At 43.2% G+C, this 16371-nt stretch overlaps 2 protein-coding genes across 2 annotated transcripts; one reads left to right on the top strand and one right to left on the bottom strand.

Annotated features, from left to right (window-relative positions):
* Nucleotides 1-47: 47 nt before the first annotated feature.
* fahd1 (fumarylacetoacetate hydrolase domain containing 1) lies at nt 48-1085 on the top strand. The gene has a single exon (XM_028412748.1). It carries the CDS (start codon nt 164-166, stop codon nt 824-826), a length of 663 nt encoding a protein of 220 aa, XP_028268549.1. The 5' UTR covers nt 48-163; the 3' UTR covers nt 827-1085.
* A 4819-nt stretch (nt 1086-5904) lies between these two features.
* LOC114440406 (heparan sulfate glucosamine 3-O-sulfotransferase 6-like) lies at nt 5905-14492 on the bottom strand. The gene is made up of 2 exons (XM_028412841.1): nt 13681-14492; nt 5905-7091 (listed from the first exon to the last, which is right to left on the bottom strand). Exons 1-2 carry the CDS (start codon nt 14229-14231, stop codon nt 6473-6475), a joined length of 1170 nt encoding a protein of 389 aa, XP_028268642.1. The 5' UTR covers nt 14232-14492; the 3' UTR covers nt 5905-6472.
* Between the last annotated feature and the right edge of the window lie 1879 nt (nt 14493-16371).

Raw genomic sequence — 16371 nt, 5'->3', positions numbered from 1 at the left:
CATGCAGATTTGTTTTTGAGTTTTGCCCAAGTCCCTTCAGGCTTGCCGTAGGTGAATGTTTGCGTTTCGGGTACGGTCACCGGTCTCGGTCAAAGTTTGGTGAATCTAGTGCTGACTGCTTCAGAGCGGCTGGAACCACACACATTTCTACATTTTCCCCACTATGACAGCGCGAAATGTGTCTCGGTTTTGGGAATGGGGCAGAAAAATCATTTGTGTTGGCAGAAACTATGCAGACCACGCTAAAGAGCTGAAAAATGCGATTCCAACGGAGCCTGTTCTGTTCCTGAAGCCTCCATCAGCATATGTGAGAGAGGGCTCTCCTATCCTGGTGCCTCTGTACACCAGTAACCTCCACCATGAAGTGGAGTTGGGGGTGGTCATTGGGAAAAGTGGAACAGCAATCCCACAGTCCGACGCTATGGAGCATGTGGCAGGCTACGCTCTGTGCTTGGACATGACGGCCCGGGACATCCAGGACGAGTGCAAGTCTAAGGGTTTACCCTGGACGCTGGCCAAAGCTTTCAACACCTCCTGTCCTGTCAGTGAGTTCATCCCTAAAGAGCGCATCCCTGACCCGGGGAACGTCAAACTCTGGCTGAAAGTGAACGATCAGCTGCGGCAGAGCGGCTGCACCTCCCAGATGATTTTCTCCGTCCCCTATCTCATCAGCTACATCAGCGACTTCATCACCCTGGAGGAGGGGGATCTGATCCTCACCGGGACCCCGAAAGGTGTCTCCGCAGTGCAGGAGCACGATGAGCTGCAGGCTGGGATTGAGGACATTATTACTATGAGCTTCAGAGTGGACAGACGGGACGTGTGAGACATCTGTTGGGATCGGCAGATGGCGCTGCTGCGCCATCAATGCCGTGATGAGGTTTTATACCTTTCAAACACTGTGTTTGATCTCAGCAGCATCACTGAACCTGCCAATCAATTTTACCGTTTGTCGTGCACACACAGAAAACACACATTTTAATAAAACTGTGAATGTAATTTAAGAATTATTTACAATTGTGATAATAACCAGCTGGACAATATGGTTTTATAAAGTGGAATTATAAAGTACTTGATACATGAAAGTGGTTGTCTTGTCAGCTTTATTACAACTGTTTTTCCACAGTTGAAGAGAAGTCAAGTTTAATTTAAATATTACATCATTATTATTATTATTATTGTGCAGAACATCTCCATTATGTCATGTTTTAATTAAACAGAAAATGACTGTAAATGTCCAAACAAAGATAAGTCTTGATTTAGTACAACTTGTCCTGGTAATTATGTCCCAGCATCTGTTTTTTTTGCCTCCCACACCAGAGGATGTTCCCTGCAGACATTTTAACCAGCGTATAGTCTGAATTTATGTGGTGTATCCTTATACTAAAAGTTTACCCCGAGTGAGTTCAAGTTGAGCAAAGAGCCTTATTAGCAGGAGAGTTGACAGGACAGATGGTTTGGCAGTGCTTGTGCTTCAGCTTGGAACATACTGTGTTTTACTGCTTGTTGGATAAGCTGAGATGTGTTTTCCTTTAAAAGTTTGATGGGTTCAAATATTTCTGCTCCAAACCAGCACACATGCACGGACGGATGATTTGATAGAAATCTGTAAAGTAAAACAGTGAGAGCTTTTTTTACCTTGAGTGTCTGTTAATCCGGTGTAACTTTGAGTTTCAGGCGGTGTGTCTTCGCTTTAACCCCATTGTTCCTGGACCGTTTAGCTTCAGTTACAATTCTCCCACAGACGTCTCTGTCTTCAGGATCAATCAGAGCCTCCCATCAACCTGTCCCAGGCCAGTCTGCTGTAACCCGATTCTGTGTACATCATCTTCCCACACCTGTAGGGCATGTTACCTGCAAGACTCACTGTAACAAGCCCTGGCCCTCGGGGGACTCCGGGGTTATATGTGTCCATCATTAGAACACTTATGACAGATTCAATTAGATGTAGGTACTGGGAAATGTTGTCGCTGCAGCGCCGGGTCAGAGCGGTGCACTCTGTGGCATGTGCTCACAGGTGTTGTCTTTTATGAGATATGAATCATGCTGTTCGTTGTCCCCTTGTGACTGCAGGTATTACACCCTCACAGGTTTTAACAATATCTTCAAAGCTGGAGTTCAGGTCTGGACCACAGCTTTCCAATCTTACACTGAGCCAAACAGCAGAGCTTAGAGGGGAATCCTCATGTGAATAAGATGCATTGAATGTAGCTCTCAGTGTAAGTTCAGTCATGAAGACTCTATTTCACATCATCCTCCTTATATCTCTATCCGCTTCCCTCTTCACCATCCTCGCACTCTCTCTCTTTCACTGCACTGCACTCCCCCTAGTGACCTCCCACATAGTCAGGTGTTTAATAGATGGCACCTCCCTCACCAATCAGCTGTCGATCCTCTCCTGCCCAATCATAGCATAGCAAGAAATTTAAAAGCCTCTGTCTCTTCTGCAGCTGTCTCCTGATCGAATCCGGCAACTCTCCTCCACCCCAAGCACCTCCCGATCCATGCAGTTCAAGGTCTCCCCTCTCCTGCTCTCCTGCTTCTACACCACCACCAGGTCTAGACCCGGGGGGGGGGGTCTTCTGATCAGCGGCCTCTCCACTCGAGCTTTTCCCCCCTTTCACACATTTACAATTATTGTATTAATAAATTCTTTCTCATTCAGTTCGCTGAGTCTCTCATGACTGAAATTACATTCGACTGTGGATTTTTGTGACAGCACAGATTCTGTGTTCTCTTTTTTTTTGGTGGAGTGCAGCACCGTCTCTTGACATTAAATTTATTGCATGAAGTTCCAACATGTGAAAGTGTTTAACAGCATGGCAGTGCGTGTCAGTGTGTGTGTGTGTGTGTTCAGAAAATGACCCTTCGTGATGCCTGGCTTTGCGTGCTGCGCTGTATGTCACCAGACGGTCCTGTGGTGGGGCTATTCTTGGAAGAAAAAAGACCAACACACACACACACACACACACACACACACACACTGGAAGAACTGAGTCAGAGAGGATGCATATGACATATCGCATCAAAAAGACCCACACTCACATGGCAAGGAAATTGATTTCATTTCATTTTTGGAAAGGTAGGAAGGGCTCCTCTGTGAGTCAGGCCTGTGTGTTTGCATGAGTGTAATATACTTGGATGTCAAGACAGCTACAGTGAGTGTACCGATGAGATGTATGCAGTAAATTGTTGACATATTCTGATTGCATTTAAATTAATCATTAATCAGATGCACATGATTTATTGTGTAAAGTGTTTATAGGCTTTTGCCCCTGCATGCATGAAGTCCAGGTGCAAACCTCTTCCATTCAGAGCGACTGACTGCACGTTCTGTTTGAAGCTGCAGGTGAAAGGCAAAGTGAATTCAAAGCATTTTTCATTTAAGCATGCTGCTTACACAGATGTGGATGCAGCCAAATAAAAATGAATGCTCTTCCAAAAGTGTTTCCAGAGGGCTTATTTTTTAATGTGAAAGCTTTCCATCCATTTGGCAACACTCTGTACCTCATCAACCAAGTGCAAGCTTCTCTATAAACTCTTCAAGTTTTCCAATCAAGGCCCAGGAAGCAGACTAGAGCTAAAATAGTAGCTGAAATGTGTCCAGCAAACAATGATATAAAAGGCTATTGTAAAAGTTCTTAATCCTGAATCATATAAAGAAAAGCTCCCTCATTTACAGAGTGCTACAACGAGCATTTAAATAAAGGCTCCAACCCAAATTTCTCTCATCAATTAAAGCCGGAGTCTCAATTTAACAAGATACTGTGAGGCCTGACCACAGAGAAGAGAGAAAATCCCTGAGCATTTTCTTCCCTGAATCGGGGAGACTGCGGTAAAGGGGTGGAAAATGTGTGGAGTCCTCAGTATGAACCATCTTCATTTGTGGCTGCTCAAAGGGGAAAACCACGTTTACGCTCTAATCCCACACTTTTAATTCATCACTCCCATGTGTCCATTATTCATAAATAAGAGTCAGTGCACGCAAAAATATACATTCCTCATCGCTTCTAATCTGTAAACTAAATCTCCTCAGTGGCCAGTTACTCAATCCACTCAAGCAAACCACAATGTTAGGAATCGATGGCATGCATTACACTGTGAGCCTGACACACTGGAAGCTGCATGCCAGCCGCAGCTAAACAGATGACTGTTCCCATGAAACGGGAAAACCTGGTGTTTTATGAAGAAGTAATTTATTGTCTTTGCTCTGTTTTGAGCTGTATTTCAAACAAATTTAGTGAAATTGAATTGTCTTTGTAATGCCTTTGTTTGTGCTTTAAGCCTCATTTTACTGTGGCCAGAAGCAAATCAACGAGTTGAAAGTGATGGACCTGTCTGGGCAAAAGAGTATTTTCCGTCATTTTTTGGGGGGGGGGTCCCCTGGAAACATTTGCTCTGCGTGAGCGTGTTCATGTTGTGTTTGTTGTCAAATTGTTTTTCTTATATTAAAGTGGAGCTCTTTCAGCCATCACAATATTTACATGACAGAACTGAGTCAAGTTCTACTTTGTATATACCCCCCCCCTTCAATGCAATGCACTCTCCACCATTGTTTTTATTGCCAATCCTCTTTTACCTCAATTGGATTTCTCACATCATTACCAATGTTTAGTGGCAGCTGTAGATCACACTGAATGTCTTGGTGATTTAATGAAACTTAATGACTGGGCTAGTCCTATGAACACTAATGCTAACATCTTTCCCAGATGGCAGAATGGGATATCAGTTATGTTTTAATGCCTGCTGCTGGGCTGGCAGCAGCAGAACAGCAGTGCCACTTATCACTTATGCCCGGCAATGCAGAGCAATAAAAGTTGGCACAGATGAAGTGAGGCAAGCATGTTTGAAAATTTTTTTTAGTGAGGCCCACTAAAAGATGACTGCCAGACCTATAAAACAGAAGGAGAATGTGACAGAAATACTGACTGGAATTAAAAGGAGGAAAGACGCACGGACAGAGCCAAGGAAGCGGGTGCGTGTGCACATTCAACCTTACGCAAGAAGCCATTTTATTCACAAGCCACTGACATTTCCACAAACAAAACTCAATCTTATGTCATTTGATTTAATTTTTTTGGGGGGGTTTAATTAACCAAAGTACTAGTCAGGCATATTTTCCACCACATTTCTTAATTGGGATCATTTTTTGTTTGTTCCACCAGAGCAGATGTTTTTTTTTGTTTGTTTTCAGGATAGAATACCATGAAAGAGAATAGCTGAGAGAGGAAGGAAGGAGGGGGTGAACTGACAGCCATGATAATTAAAGGCCACAACACATGCAGCCCTCAGACTGTACATGTGGTCACACTGTGTGGAAATGGAAGGGACCAACAGTGTTGAGAGAAAGGGGAGCGAGAGGGAGGACATAGTTAGATTCTTCTCTAGTGACGGAGGTAAATAAAGTTAGAGCTGTGAGGGAAAATCAAAGGCTGTGTATACACATCAACGGTGTAAGCACCAGAGCTGGATTAAAGGTCTAAAGACATATGGAGGCAGCAACTTGGCACTACTGATGACAGTGTCATAGTTATGGTAGCGAAAGTGCACAAATTTTCCATATGCAAGAAATAAATCAGTAAATAAATCAATGTGTTTGAGCCACACACTTCAAAGTGGTGTTAAAACTTTCATTTCTGATAGAGAGATGCTAAAAAAACAACTTCACAGACAGAGAGACAGAAGATAAAACATCACACATCCTGCGGGTGTCATATCAGATCAAACTTTACTTCACAACACAGACAATCCATTTTTATGCACACCACTTTGTGCTTTGCATTCGGCACAAATGTAAAAAAAAAAAGTTCAAAAGAATCACAGGAGTGTATCGAAACAGAATATTAAAATATATAACATTATGCAGCTTTGAAGAGAACAATATCTACAAATACGTACCGACAAATGGAATGTGTGTATGTGTGGTTTCAATATAATACACAGATGAGGTATCAGCGGTATCAAATGTACAATATACTGCAACATGAGATTAGCATTATGTGGCGTTCAAGGGCTATTTGGGAAAAAAAAGTGTAAATGAAGCACTGTAAATGCAGCAAGGAGTATGACATTTTCCCCAAATGTCCTGTCAATTATCATTTCACTTCTTGTCATATAATAAATACATTTCATTAAAATGATGAAACTATAAATATCAGCTTATTTTATAAACAAAATTAGGTAAAAAAAAATATTTAAAGGCAGGAGAGGGGATAAACAAGAGAAATGGTCTAATGGTTTTTTTTAAAGCCATTGACTATGTGTGTAATGTGCATGTTAGCGGCACTTTGTCCATGTCTGCGTCTACTCTACAATGAAACATTGACAGTTCATGTGTGCTGCCTGTCATGTTGAGACAGATTGGACTTTGTCTCTGCTCCCTCCCTGAGAACGTTAGCCCCATGGAACGAAAATCTTTCCACAAAGTAAGACTCTTGTTTTTTTTATCTAGCCTATGAGAGGAGGGACCCTGTTAGTCCCAGCCAAAGTCCTGTCCACTCATCTGATAGAAGCGGTGGTTGAAGGGCCGGTAGAAGTCTCTGAGCCTCTGCAGTACCTCAGGGGGAATATGGGGATGAGGTCTTCCCTTTGACTTTCCGAGGCAGCGAGGTCTACTGCTCCCCTCTGGCTTCTTCAAGCATGGAAAACCTTTAGTCTGGTTGAAGTAGAAGTGTTTATCTGAAATAACTCTTTTCAGGCCCAGAAAGTCCTGAACCCGTCCCATCTCACCAGCCGGATCAGACACTAGCCGCTCTCCACTAACAAACAGAAACTGAGACAGAGGGAAGTGCTGAAGCCAGGTCTCCAGGTGCTTGACGTAAAGGCCGATGCGCAAGGCGCTCCACGTTGTGTCAATCAGACCTGTGGTGGCGTTTTTCAAAGCGAGGCTCTGGAAGGATGGAAGGCCTGGGTTCTTGGACAATGTCTGGGTGTAGTCAGACACAGCACGCGTAACCGGATCCCTGACAACCACAATAAGCTTGGTTTGGCAGTTCATGGAGCAGACACGGCTAGGAGCCTCCTTTGTGACGAAGTAGCTGGGTGTCTTCTCCATGGTGATCTGCCCGTCCAGTGTCCGAGGCATCAGGTTCCTGAACAGAAAGAATAAAGTGTCATTCCATCAGATTCAAAGCTGCATTGTGTTACACCTTCAACATTTGTGTGTTTGGCCACTTGGGGCAGCACAAAAAACTCCTTTTAGCTCTGCTTTGGTCTTCACCAGAGACAAACAGCTAAAACTTTAGCTGCCAAATGTTCCTCTATGGTCACAAGGAGAACATCACTTTGTTGTTTGCAGGTTAAGTTACATTTATTCATAATTTATGGTCCCATTTATGGGAGAGCACTAAAAAGAAACAGCAGACCAAACAAGTTAGCTTAAAGATGCTGAAACATTTAGTGTAAAGGTAATTAAAGGATCATTTGTGACAGAAAAGTTACATTAAAAGAACACCAAGACATAACATAAACACATTACATCCCCTCACCAGCAAAGCACCTCAAACTTTGCATGATTAAAGCCTCAGACACACCCCCGTGTCAATGTTCAGGGAGCCCACACAGTCCCCCTGAGTCTCACTGTAGGGTCTGCAGAACAGGACTCTGGGCCCGATGAGTGAAAACCACAAAGCCTCTAGAACCACTTAACAGCAATTTCCTACAGATTTCCACCCCCTCTTCTTCCTGCGAGAACAAAGTGCCCTACCTCCCCCCCTCCCACCCCCCTCACCCCTCCCCTTCAGGTTCCTACAAAGACTCTAGAAGGTCTGCAGGAAGTGTGACCGTGATGGCAAGCTGCTGAGCTCAGCTAGTGTGCTGAACATGTGGCTGCAATGAGTAGAGATGCTAGTTAAAAGATTTACTGAGAATCTTCACAGATACCAGAAATTTGGAGGTGGGTGTCGCGTCTACATCGACATCAATCATGCCTGGAGCCATTTTTGTCCATGGAGTGAATGCTGCCTGTATCTGACTGTAGACAAAATCCAGATGTTGGTGGGCATATAGTGTATATTAATCTGTAACTAATCACTAATCTATTGATTTATTTTCTTCACTGGTGGCCTGGCAATAGCCAAAGCCCTTTGAGACGACAAGGAAATACAACATTTCAACACACTCATTACTTACATACAATCACAACAACATCATAAATGACATGCATCCTAACACAAAACTGCCTAACGCACAACACAAGACAATGATAGACTGCATGAGCCAGTGATGTGGATTTGGATTTCAGGAACAAATTGCTTTGCATGACAAACGGATGATGAGTAATGTTTGAAACAGCAAATGAACTGTCTGTACTTCATTGAACTGAACACATCTTTTAGTGCGTTACTGGAAACAGAGAGCGTTCATGTGGTTTCCTATAAAATAAACAAGTAATGGAGCATATGTGCCTTATTGCTTTCAGATTTGAAATCCCCATTGAGTCCAAATGTCAATGACAAAAGGCTATTCAGAAATGTAGATGGCATCTGAAGGAGATTTATTTTCATTTTCCCAGTGTTTTTAAGTGAGATTGTCTGTGGTCAAAAACTGATTTGTTATTAAAAAAAAAGAAATAATAGATGAGTATTATTGCTCTGCTTTGGTCTCCACCAGCATCCAAGGGAAACTGTGTTGTGAAATGTTTGATCTCTTGTTTACGTATAATATAAACTCTAAGTTCTAAGACTTGTACTCTCTGACCATGGCTGTGAAGAAAACTTCTCTGAAGTTGTTCCTAAGTAAGCTTCTATTTCTTACTTAAGGTGAAGCCATTACAATCCACCCCTATTAAATGATCCCTATAATAAAAGACCATTAATTGATTACTATCCAATTACAAGAGCTGCAAATGGCCTATCGCTGCCTGCCTGCCTGTCCCCTGTTTACTTGTGTCTGATCAATATGTCTGTCTCTATATGACAGATTGCTCTCAGTGTGTGTGTGTGTGTGTGTTTTTCTGCACACAGAGGTGTCAGTGTTTACAGATGAGAAACCATCTCTCTGTCCTCTCTGCTCTCATCCGTAGTCTTGGATTTGCCCTTCACTCCTTCACACATGTGACACTTCAGTAATTGACCATAACTTGTCTTTCCATATTCATGAATAGTTAATGAATTGTGCCCCCCCCCCCCCCCCATCACCCCCATCACCCCCATCTTCCTCGTCACAATCACTCTCATTATCAGAGAATCAATAATGGCCATTTTCTATCATAAATCTGTCTGTCAGTAGGAACTGGTTCGTGCATCATGAAGAATGTAAAACACACATATACTTATTTCATTTCACACCTTTGCTGTTGTTGAGACTAAATCTGGGCATAAAGATGTTTTTCATTTAGCCAAGTATTGCTGACTATAGTCTGGAACTCCCTGCTGTTTAAAGGATGTAGCACTTTACCTCCCTGTAGTGCTGCAGAGCTGATTACACCACTGATACGTTCTAGGCAGTCTGAATCACACAATTACATAAAACCCTAGAAACAAGGATGTGGCCAACAGACTTCCTGCCACCAAAGATTATAGGTTCTTCCGCTGAAGTGGTGCAGCTACATCCCCTGTAGCAAAAGGCGCTGAAAGTGAAGCAGACTGTATAAAAAAGACACTAAAAATCCAATTATTGTGTCAAATTCCTAAACAAAAACACATTCCGTGGGTTATTATACTTATTTGCTGAACCATTTACACTAAACAATGCCTCGCTGAAGGAGACGAGCTCTGCCAGGCACCTCCACATTCAAAAACCTCTCTTAGCTGAGACCCAATTAAAGATGTGGAAAATTATGGCTATAAAAAAGAAAAATGACAAACATTTCCCAGCAGAGCAGCTCCGCTCAGAGGGTGACAGAAGCAGCCTAAAGGCCATGGACGGCCCATCAGGCTGACATGACTGGATTAAACATATGTCGCCAGTCCCCTCTAAACAGAAAAACACAACAACAATAGAAGTACTGTAAGCCCAACAAGGGAAAAGGGCACAGTTTACTGCAGAGGAATAGTCAGACATTTTGGAATTGTTGTAGATTAATACCAGCTTCTGTCATGGCTACAAGGTAGTAACACGAAGATGTTGCTACAACATGTTCAAATCATCTCCTGCTTCAGCACTGAAATACTTAAAAGTACTGACGCACAACTCTTTGTGTTACCTGTCTGACATCACACTGCAGTGACAAAACAGAAAGAGTTACCAAGACAGCACACCTACACATGTGACACTAAGACTCCACACACAAGAGGAGCCATCATTCTCGGTGGGAGGGTGAGTGTCGTCGTGCTGTCTCCATATTCTTTGTCTACACAGACACCTGAGGAAGTGTGGAGGTCTTAAAGTGTCATACAGACAGAAACACAAATGTGTCGAACCTCACCTGAGGCAATAAACAGACTGACATTTTAAACACATCTGATAATATTTATTTTCTAAAGGTGTAGTAAATATCAATGTATGTGTGTGGTCCAGTATCAGCCATTTGTTGACACAGTTAACTCATTCTGGTGACATGGTTGTCCCTAGAATGAGTTAATGGGTTAGTGTAAAGTTTAGCGGTGAGTGTTGAGGTAGAAATGTGTGAAAAGCCAGTGTTTTTCTCTGCCAGGGGGTGTATCGTTGTATTTTTATTGGATGCTGCTGCTCGTGTTATTCTTTCCTGGAAATGGCAACAAAACTAAAGGGGTGTCGCCAAGCATGCGAAACATTTACTCTTGGCCAACTGAAACAAAACCATTATTTCTTTGCACAGCATTTTTCTCTCAGGCAACAGAAAGCTAAATCCACACGACTAAAACCTCCCTAAGATTTTACAGGCACCCCAAAACGGACCACAATGCACCTCAAATTGTTATAATTCCCACCATATGGGGTGTGACTGTGAGCCTTTTCAAACCTTTGTAATACCACCTACATCCAACTCCAGCCAAAACCCACCAACCATTAAAACACACTACACCTCAACACTACAGAGACCACTTCCTGGTCTGTTACACCAATCAGCCTCTATCACTAATGGCCTCAGGGCTGGACACACAGAATGAGGTGTTGGGAAAATCACCCTGGAAAGCGATGCTCTGTGTGTATTATAGGCTCCACTTTCAACCTTTCAGCAGTCAAAAATCCAGACTGACACGCTGAGTAATTGAATCAGACCTGAAATAAAACATGCTCAAATGCTGTGGAGGATTTTAGGGTCGCTGAACAAAATGTACCAGCTCACAATGGAGGTAAATCTACTATTCATCCAAATAAAGCCCATATAGATGAGCACCTTCCTTTATGTGTTGTTGTCACTTTGCATTCTTATTTACATAAATCCATGTCTTTTTCAGGACCCATGTTATTTTCAGCAGCGCTGGCATTTTTTTGCTGCCCTTGTTCTGCTGCCCTTAAAGGATTTATACTATATTTTAATAGCAATCCAATCAGGCATGGCCTTTGGTGTCAAGACTGTAGGTCAGCCGATTGATAAGCTTTCAAAATATTGATGTGACTTAAGAACTGCGGTTTGCAGGATCTATTTTCATTATTGTAATAAACGGGTTTATAGCTTGTTTTTTGGTGTTCTGGTATCTGCCTCCTAAAATTTTAACTGCATGTTCTTCGACAACAACAACAAATGTGTTCAGTTTAACATCAGCAACACACACACATACATACAAAGACTCATTGCTCTTTCCAGGCTGCGCCATGGTGACAAGGCCGTGACAATTAGAACTATTGTGCCATGGAAAGCTGAGGTTTTTTTCTGTTTTCTGTGGTCCCACATGAAACCCATCACTCCACGAAGTCCCCTTAAAGCCATAAAACAACACAGAAAATCATTAAATCTGGGCTTCATTCTCAATGCACTATTTGAGGCTTTTCCATTCCCATAATGGGCACATATGCACACATGTAAACTAGAAAAATGGGATGGAGTGACAGGCAGAGAGAACTTGATCGCTCAGATAAAAGCAATGGAAAGCACACATGAATGAGGTCTAAGTTCGTCCCATCGAAGACGAAGACGCGGTTGGAACAACACATGTCGAAGGGAATGAATGTGTAGGTTTAACATCTGACAGCAAAGACTCCAATCAGAGTGACAACAAGTCAAGAATGAGACGGTAGATTACCAAGTGCTGTGTTATATGTCCGCAGGTTCTAAGATCCAGCTGGCTGTTTTTCTTACACTGCAGCTTTGTACAGCAGCAGGTGTGTGAGAGTTTGTTTGCATCCAGATGTGACAGTGAGCCGACCCTCTGCTCACTGACAGTCAGATGAGAAGGGGTTGCTTGTTCCACATGGATAGACTCTCTCTGTCACTGACTCACTCATACACATAATGCCGCTGCCTCTCAGGCTTCTCCAGCAGCTTCTCTTTGGGTCACCGCAGATGGCAGAAAGGAGATTTTTCCTCATTTCTGAGATTCAGTGACAACAGGAGGAATCATCTTTCGCTGATTTCACCCAGGATCATGTTGCCTACTGTTTTGTTGTATAAATCCCTTTAAGTCTTCTCTACTTCAACATCTCCTGAACTGAAAATTAACAAAATGTCAGTACTTTTGACCCAATTCTATCCAAAATTCCATGTTTTGTTTTGTTTGGGACATTATAGCATGACCTAACTTTTACAGGTCGTCCTGCAAGTGTTACAGCACCAACAAAACGACAGCATTAAAGCACAACAGCTTTACAGCACCAGCCGAGCTAATTAAAACACACAGAAACACACATAAAAACGTGCCCTGGAAACACAGGTCTGCCGCAGGTATTTTCACTACTAGTGCTAGCTACTATTACTTTAAAGGAATTGTGAGGAGAGGAAAACCTGGTGAGAAGATTGTGGCAGAAAGTGGTGAGAAAGAAGAAAGGTGTGAGAGAAAGGCTGAGCTGCAAATGTATGAACGGAGGCTTTAGGTTCACATATAGTGCTTATGAGTGTGAGAGAGAGGGAGAGGGAATTTAGCAGCATGCTAAAATTATCAGTGGTTAAAATGTTTCCATGTGTCCTTATGTTCCCACTTAAAACACAGCAAAGGCAAGAGAAGATTAAATTACGCCATGGAGTCCACGAAGGACCATCTTGATATCAAATTGCATCTTTTCCTGTCAAAACCTCTCCGGCTCTCTCTCTCTCTCTCTTTATGGCACCTTTCTCGCCTCAAAATAGTTTCTTGTGTCTTGTCGCTCTGCTGGGATCATGTCTAGAAGCTTGTAGAACATCTGGAGATGATCAGGAAAATCCTTCTTTAGGGCCTTACACTGTACACCAAATTATAGCTCTGGTCAGCCGTGGTCACCCCAAATCAGCTGCCATGGCTGTGGCAGTAGTTAATTATGACATGTAGAATTAAACCATGACATACAAACAGCTGGATCACAAATATTTGGGAATGCTCACACAGGATGTTGAAGTGTACAAATGGTGATTCGATGACTGTCAGGATGATGAACTGCTCCTCTGGGACCCCACAAGATCTTGGACTTACAGTGCAGCACACTGCGTTGAATACAGTTTGATGTATGGATGTGCCATATATTGATAGGAGATATCAGCACATGTGCACAGGTGACTGGATGCTCAGCTGACCAGCCTGACATCATACATCATATCAGCCAAGACGGCATCCAAAGCCATGTTAAAACTTCTTAATAGGATTTAAAATCTGTTACAAACATGCAGGTTGTTTTATGTGCGCCTACCTGTACCACTCCAGCCCTTTGTCATAAAACCTGTCGAAGAAGTGCGGCTCTGCGCCAAACGCCCTCACGTCCGGGTGGATGCGGAGAAACTCCAGCAGGGCGCGGGTTCCTCCTTTCTTCACGCCGATTATAATCGCCTGGGGAAACCTTTTGCTCCCGAAAGTGTTGGACACGGGTATGCCGTTGCTCTCGCCGCTCTCCTTTTCGCTGTCCAGCGTGACAGCCTGTGGCAGCTGTCCCGGTGCGTCCTCCTCCACCACCACCGCCACCGCCGCCGCCGCCGCCACCTGCCGTGCGTCCGCGGAGGTTGTGCCGTTAAAGAAGAGACGCGCCGCTGGGCGCAGGTCCTCCAAAATGCGGCGACGATCGTCCAAATTGTCATAGTCCCCGTCTAAAGCTTGGCGACTGTAAAGAGTTCTTGGAGCCGTGTCACAAAATCCGGTGAGGCAGTAGAAGAAGTAAGTGAAGATCAGGACCATGATAAAAAATACCGAGACTTTGGACAGCAACTTCCCAAAGTTAAACCTGACTCTGCATCCACTACATCCCATGAGTTGATCTGCTCGATTCCAAAGGGCCAAAGCGGTAACAGCATGCTGCTTCTTCCAACATGGATAGTTAATACGGTTAAATGTATCCAGCAGGACCTGTTGAGCAGATGTGAGGCATCACATGGAGCTTCTCTCAGCAGCAGCAGCAGCGGCGGAATGGCACTGTGCATTTGTCAGATGTGATCTTCATAATAAAGTTTTTTCTCAGTTATAATGACTTAGTTGTTTTGTTTTTTACGCAGTAAGCTCAGACTTTACGCCTTGTTTCATATGTGCGCTCTGAGGTCCTGTACTCTCTCATTCAAGGTTTCTCCTCCGCCACCACACCCCCTTTTTTTTTAGTCTCCACCCTTCTCCTCCTCATGCTATATGATAAACACAGGAGGCCTACATATAGTTGCATGTGTGGTTTATGTGGCACCACTTCCAAAATAAACGATTATACTGCACCAACAATAAGAATATTTGTATTAGGTGCATGTGCATATAAAAAATGCATTTTCTGCCTTTTTTCCTCACTGAAGATGTATTGCAAGCAATAATATTTTATTTTTTATATTTCCATTACACAGCTATTAAACATTTCAAGTACTTTATTGTGAAAGAGGCACATCAGTGTTTTATAAATGTAAGCTGAGCCCACAGAGTAAAATCCTCCTTGCCCCTTTGAACCTATTTGATAGATGTCTGAGTCAGCCCCTGTGAATAACAGAAGCCCTGAGGATGTCTATCTAAAACCTCTTGTACTCTCTGTGCACCCTCAAACTCCACATCACACATGACAAGTCTGCAGACACAAACCACAAAAACAATGGTTCATGGAGTTATAGGAGAGTGGAGGGGGGGGGGCTCCCATAAATACAGTACCTGAGAATGGAGTGTCACCTTTGGGGCTGTTCAGGAAGGATCAGCAGCGCTGGGACGTTCCCTTCACTCTGTAAAGCTGGAGCAGGTATTGAGTTTCTTCTGGCACTGAGATGAAGTTCAGACTTTGAACCTGCCTAAAACCAGGCGCGGCTGTTTGAATGGATGAGAGGGTAGAAAGAGAAGGAGGGGAGGCAGATAATCTGTCTAAAAGAGAGGCGCACACTATCACACACACACACACACACTCAGCCCTGGAGCACAGTTCGTTTCAGACAGAGATAATAAAAAAAATACCTGGCAAAGCTACATCGCTGGGTTAATTCACCTTCACTGCTTAATATCCGCAGAGAAAACAGATACTGCTTGGAAAACTTCAAGTTGGCTGTTAATAATAATAATTTGATTTCTGGCCTGAAGTTAAATGAGCCCGAAGATAAGAAAGTGTGGGAAGATTTTTGGTGTCAGAGCCAGCGAGGCTGATTTCAGTCTTTGCATCAGTTAGTTTTAACAGTTGTGACAGTTCTGTTAATCTTATTTTATCCAACTCTTGACAAACTGATGCATTTACTCAAATCTGTTTCCTTTCAGAAACACACAAAGTTAAACACTGCATGGCCTGTGATTGCCCAAACAAAGCTTCATGTGACCCAGGCAAATATAGAATAATGATATGTTTTGGAACGCAAACAGCCATTGTAAATCCATTGAAAAAGAGGCCAGCTTGGCATAAAGGAATTCACAGCTTGGGGAATGACTGCTGTCTGCTGGCTGGAGGTAGAGTTCAGTTAGAGTGAGGTCAGGATCCATGCTTTGTTTCCATCAAACATTTTATTTGCTTTTCCCTCAGTTATACTGACAGGTTTAGAAGCAGAAATATAAACACTGAGATTAAAGAAACAAACAGGTGGTAGCCGTGTTGAGGAAACAAATACGACATGTTGGATAATGAGACTCTCTATTGATATGTACATACGTCTCCCTGTCGTTGTGTATATCACTGTGCTCTCGTAGGCATGTGCAGGCATTTATGCGTGCACGTGTGCAGTCCAGACCATTTTTCCAACTGTCGAGCCCGCAGGTGTGTTCTGGTGCTGCATCCCTGAACGCACCACAGATAGACATTTCCATAGCCAGAGGCCTGCTGATGGCGTGTACATGTGTCAGCCATTACAGCAAAAAAAAAGCTGAATGTTCCGTAATTTCCCATTCGTGGAAGAAGCTGTCGCCCATTTACGATACCCAACAAAACCCTTGAAGCCATCATGACAGACCT

The sequence above is a fragment of the Parambassis ranga genome, chromosome 8 (assembly GCF_900634625.1).
Source record: "Parambassis ranga chromosome 8, fParRan2.1, whole genome shotgun sequence".
NCBI classification, from domain to species: Eukaryota; Metazoa; Chordata; class Actinopteri; family Ambassidae; genus Parambassis; species Parambassis ranga.
Note: the sequence above shows the minus strand (reverse complement) of the source record. Positions and strands in the feature narration are given on the sequence as shown.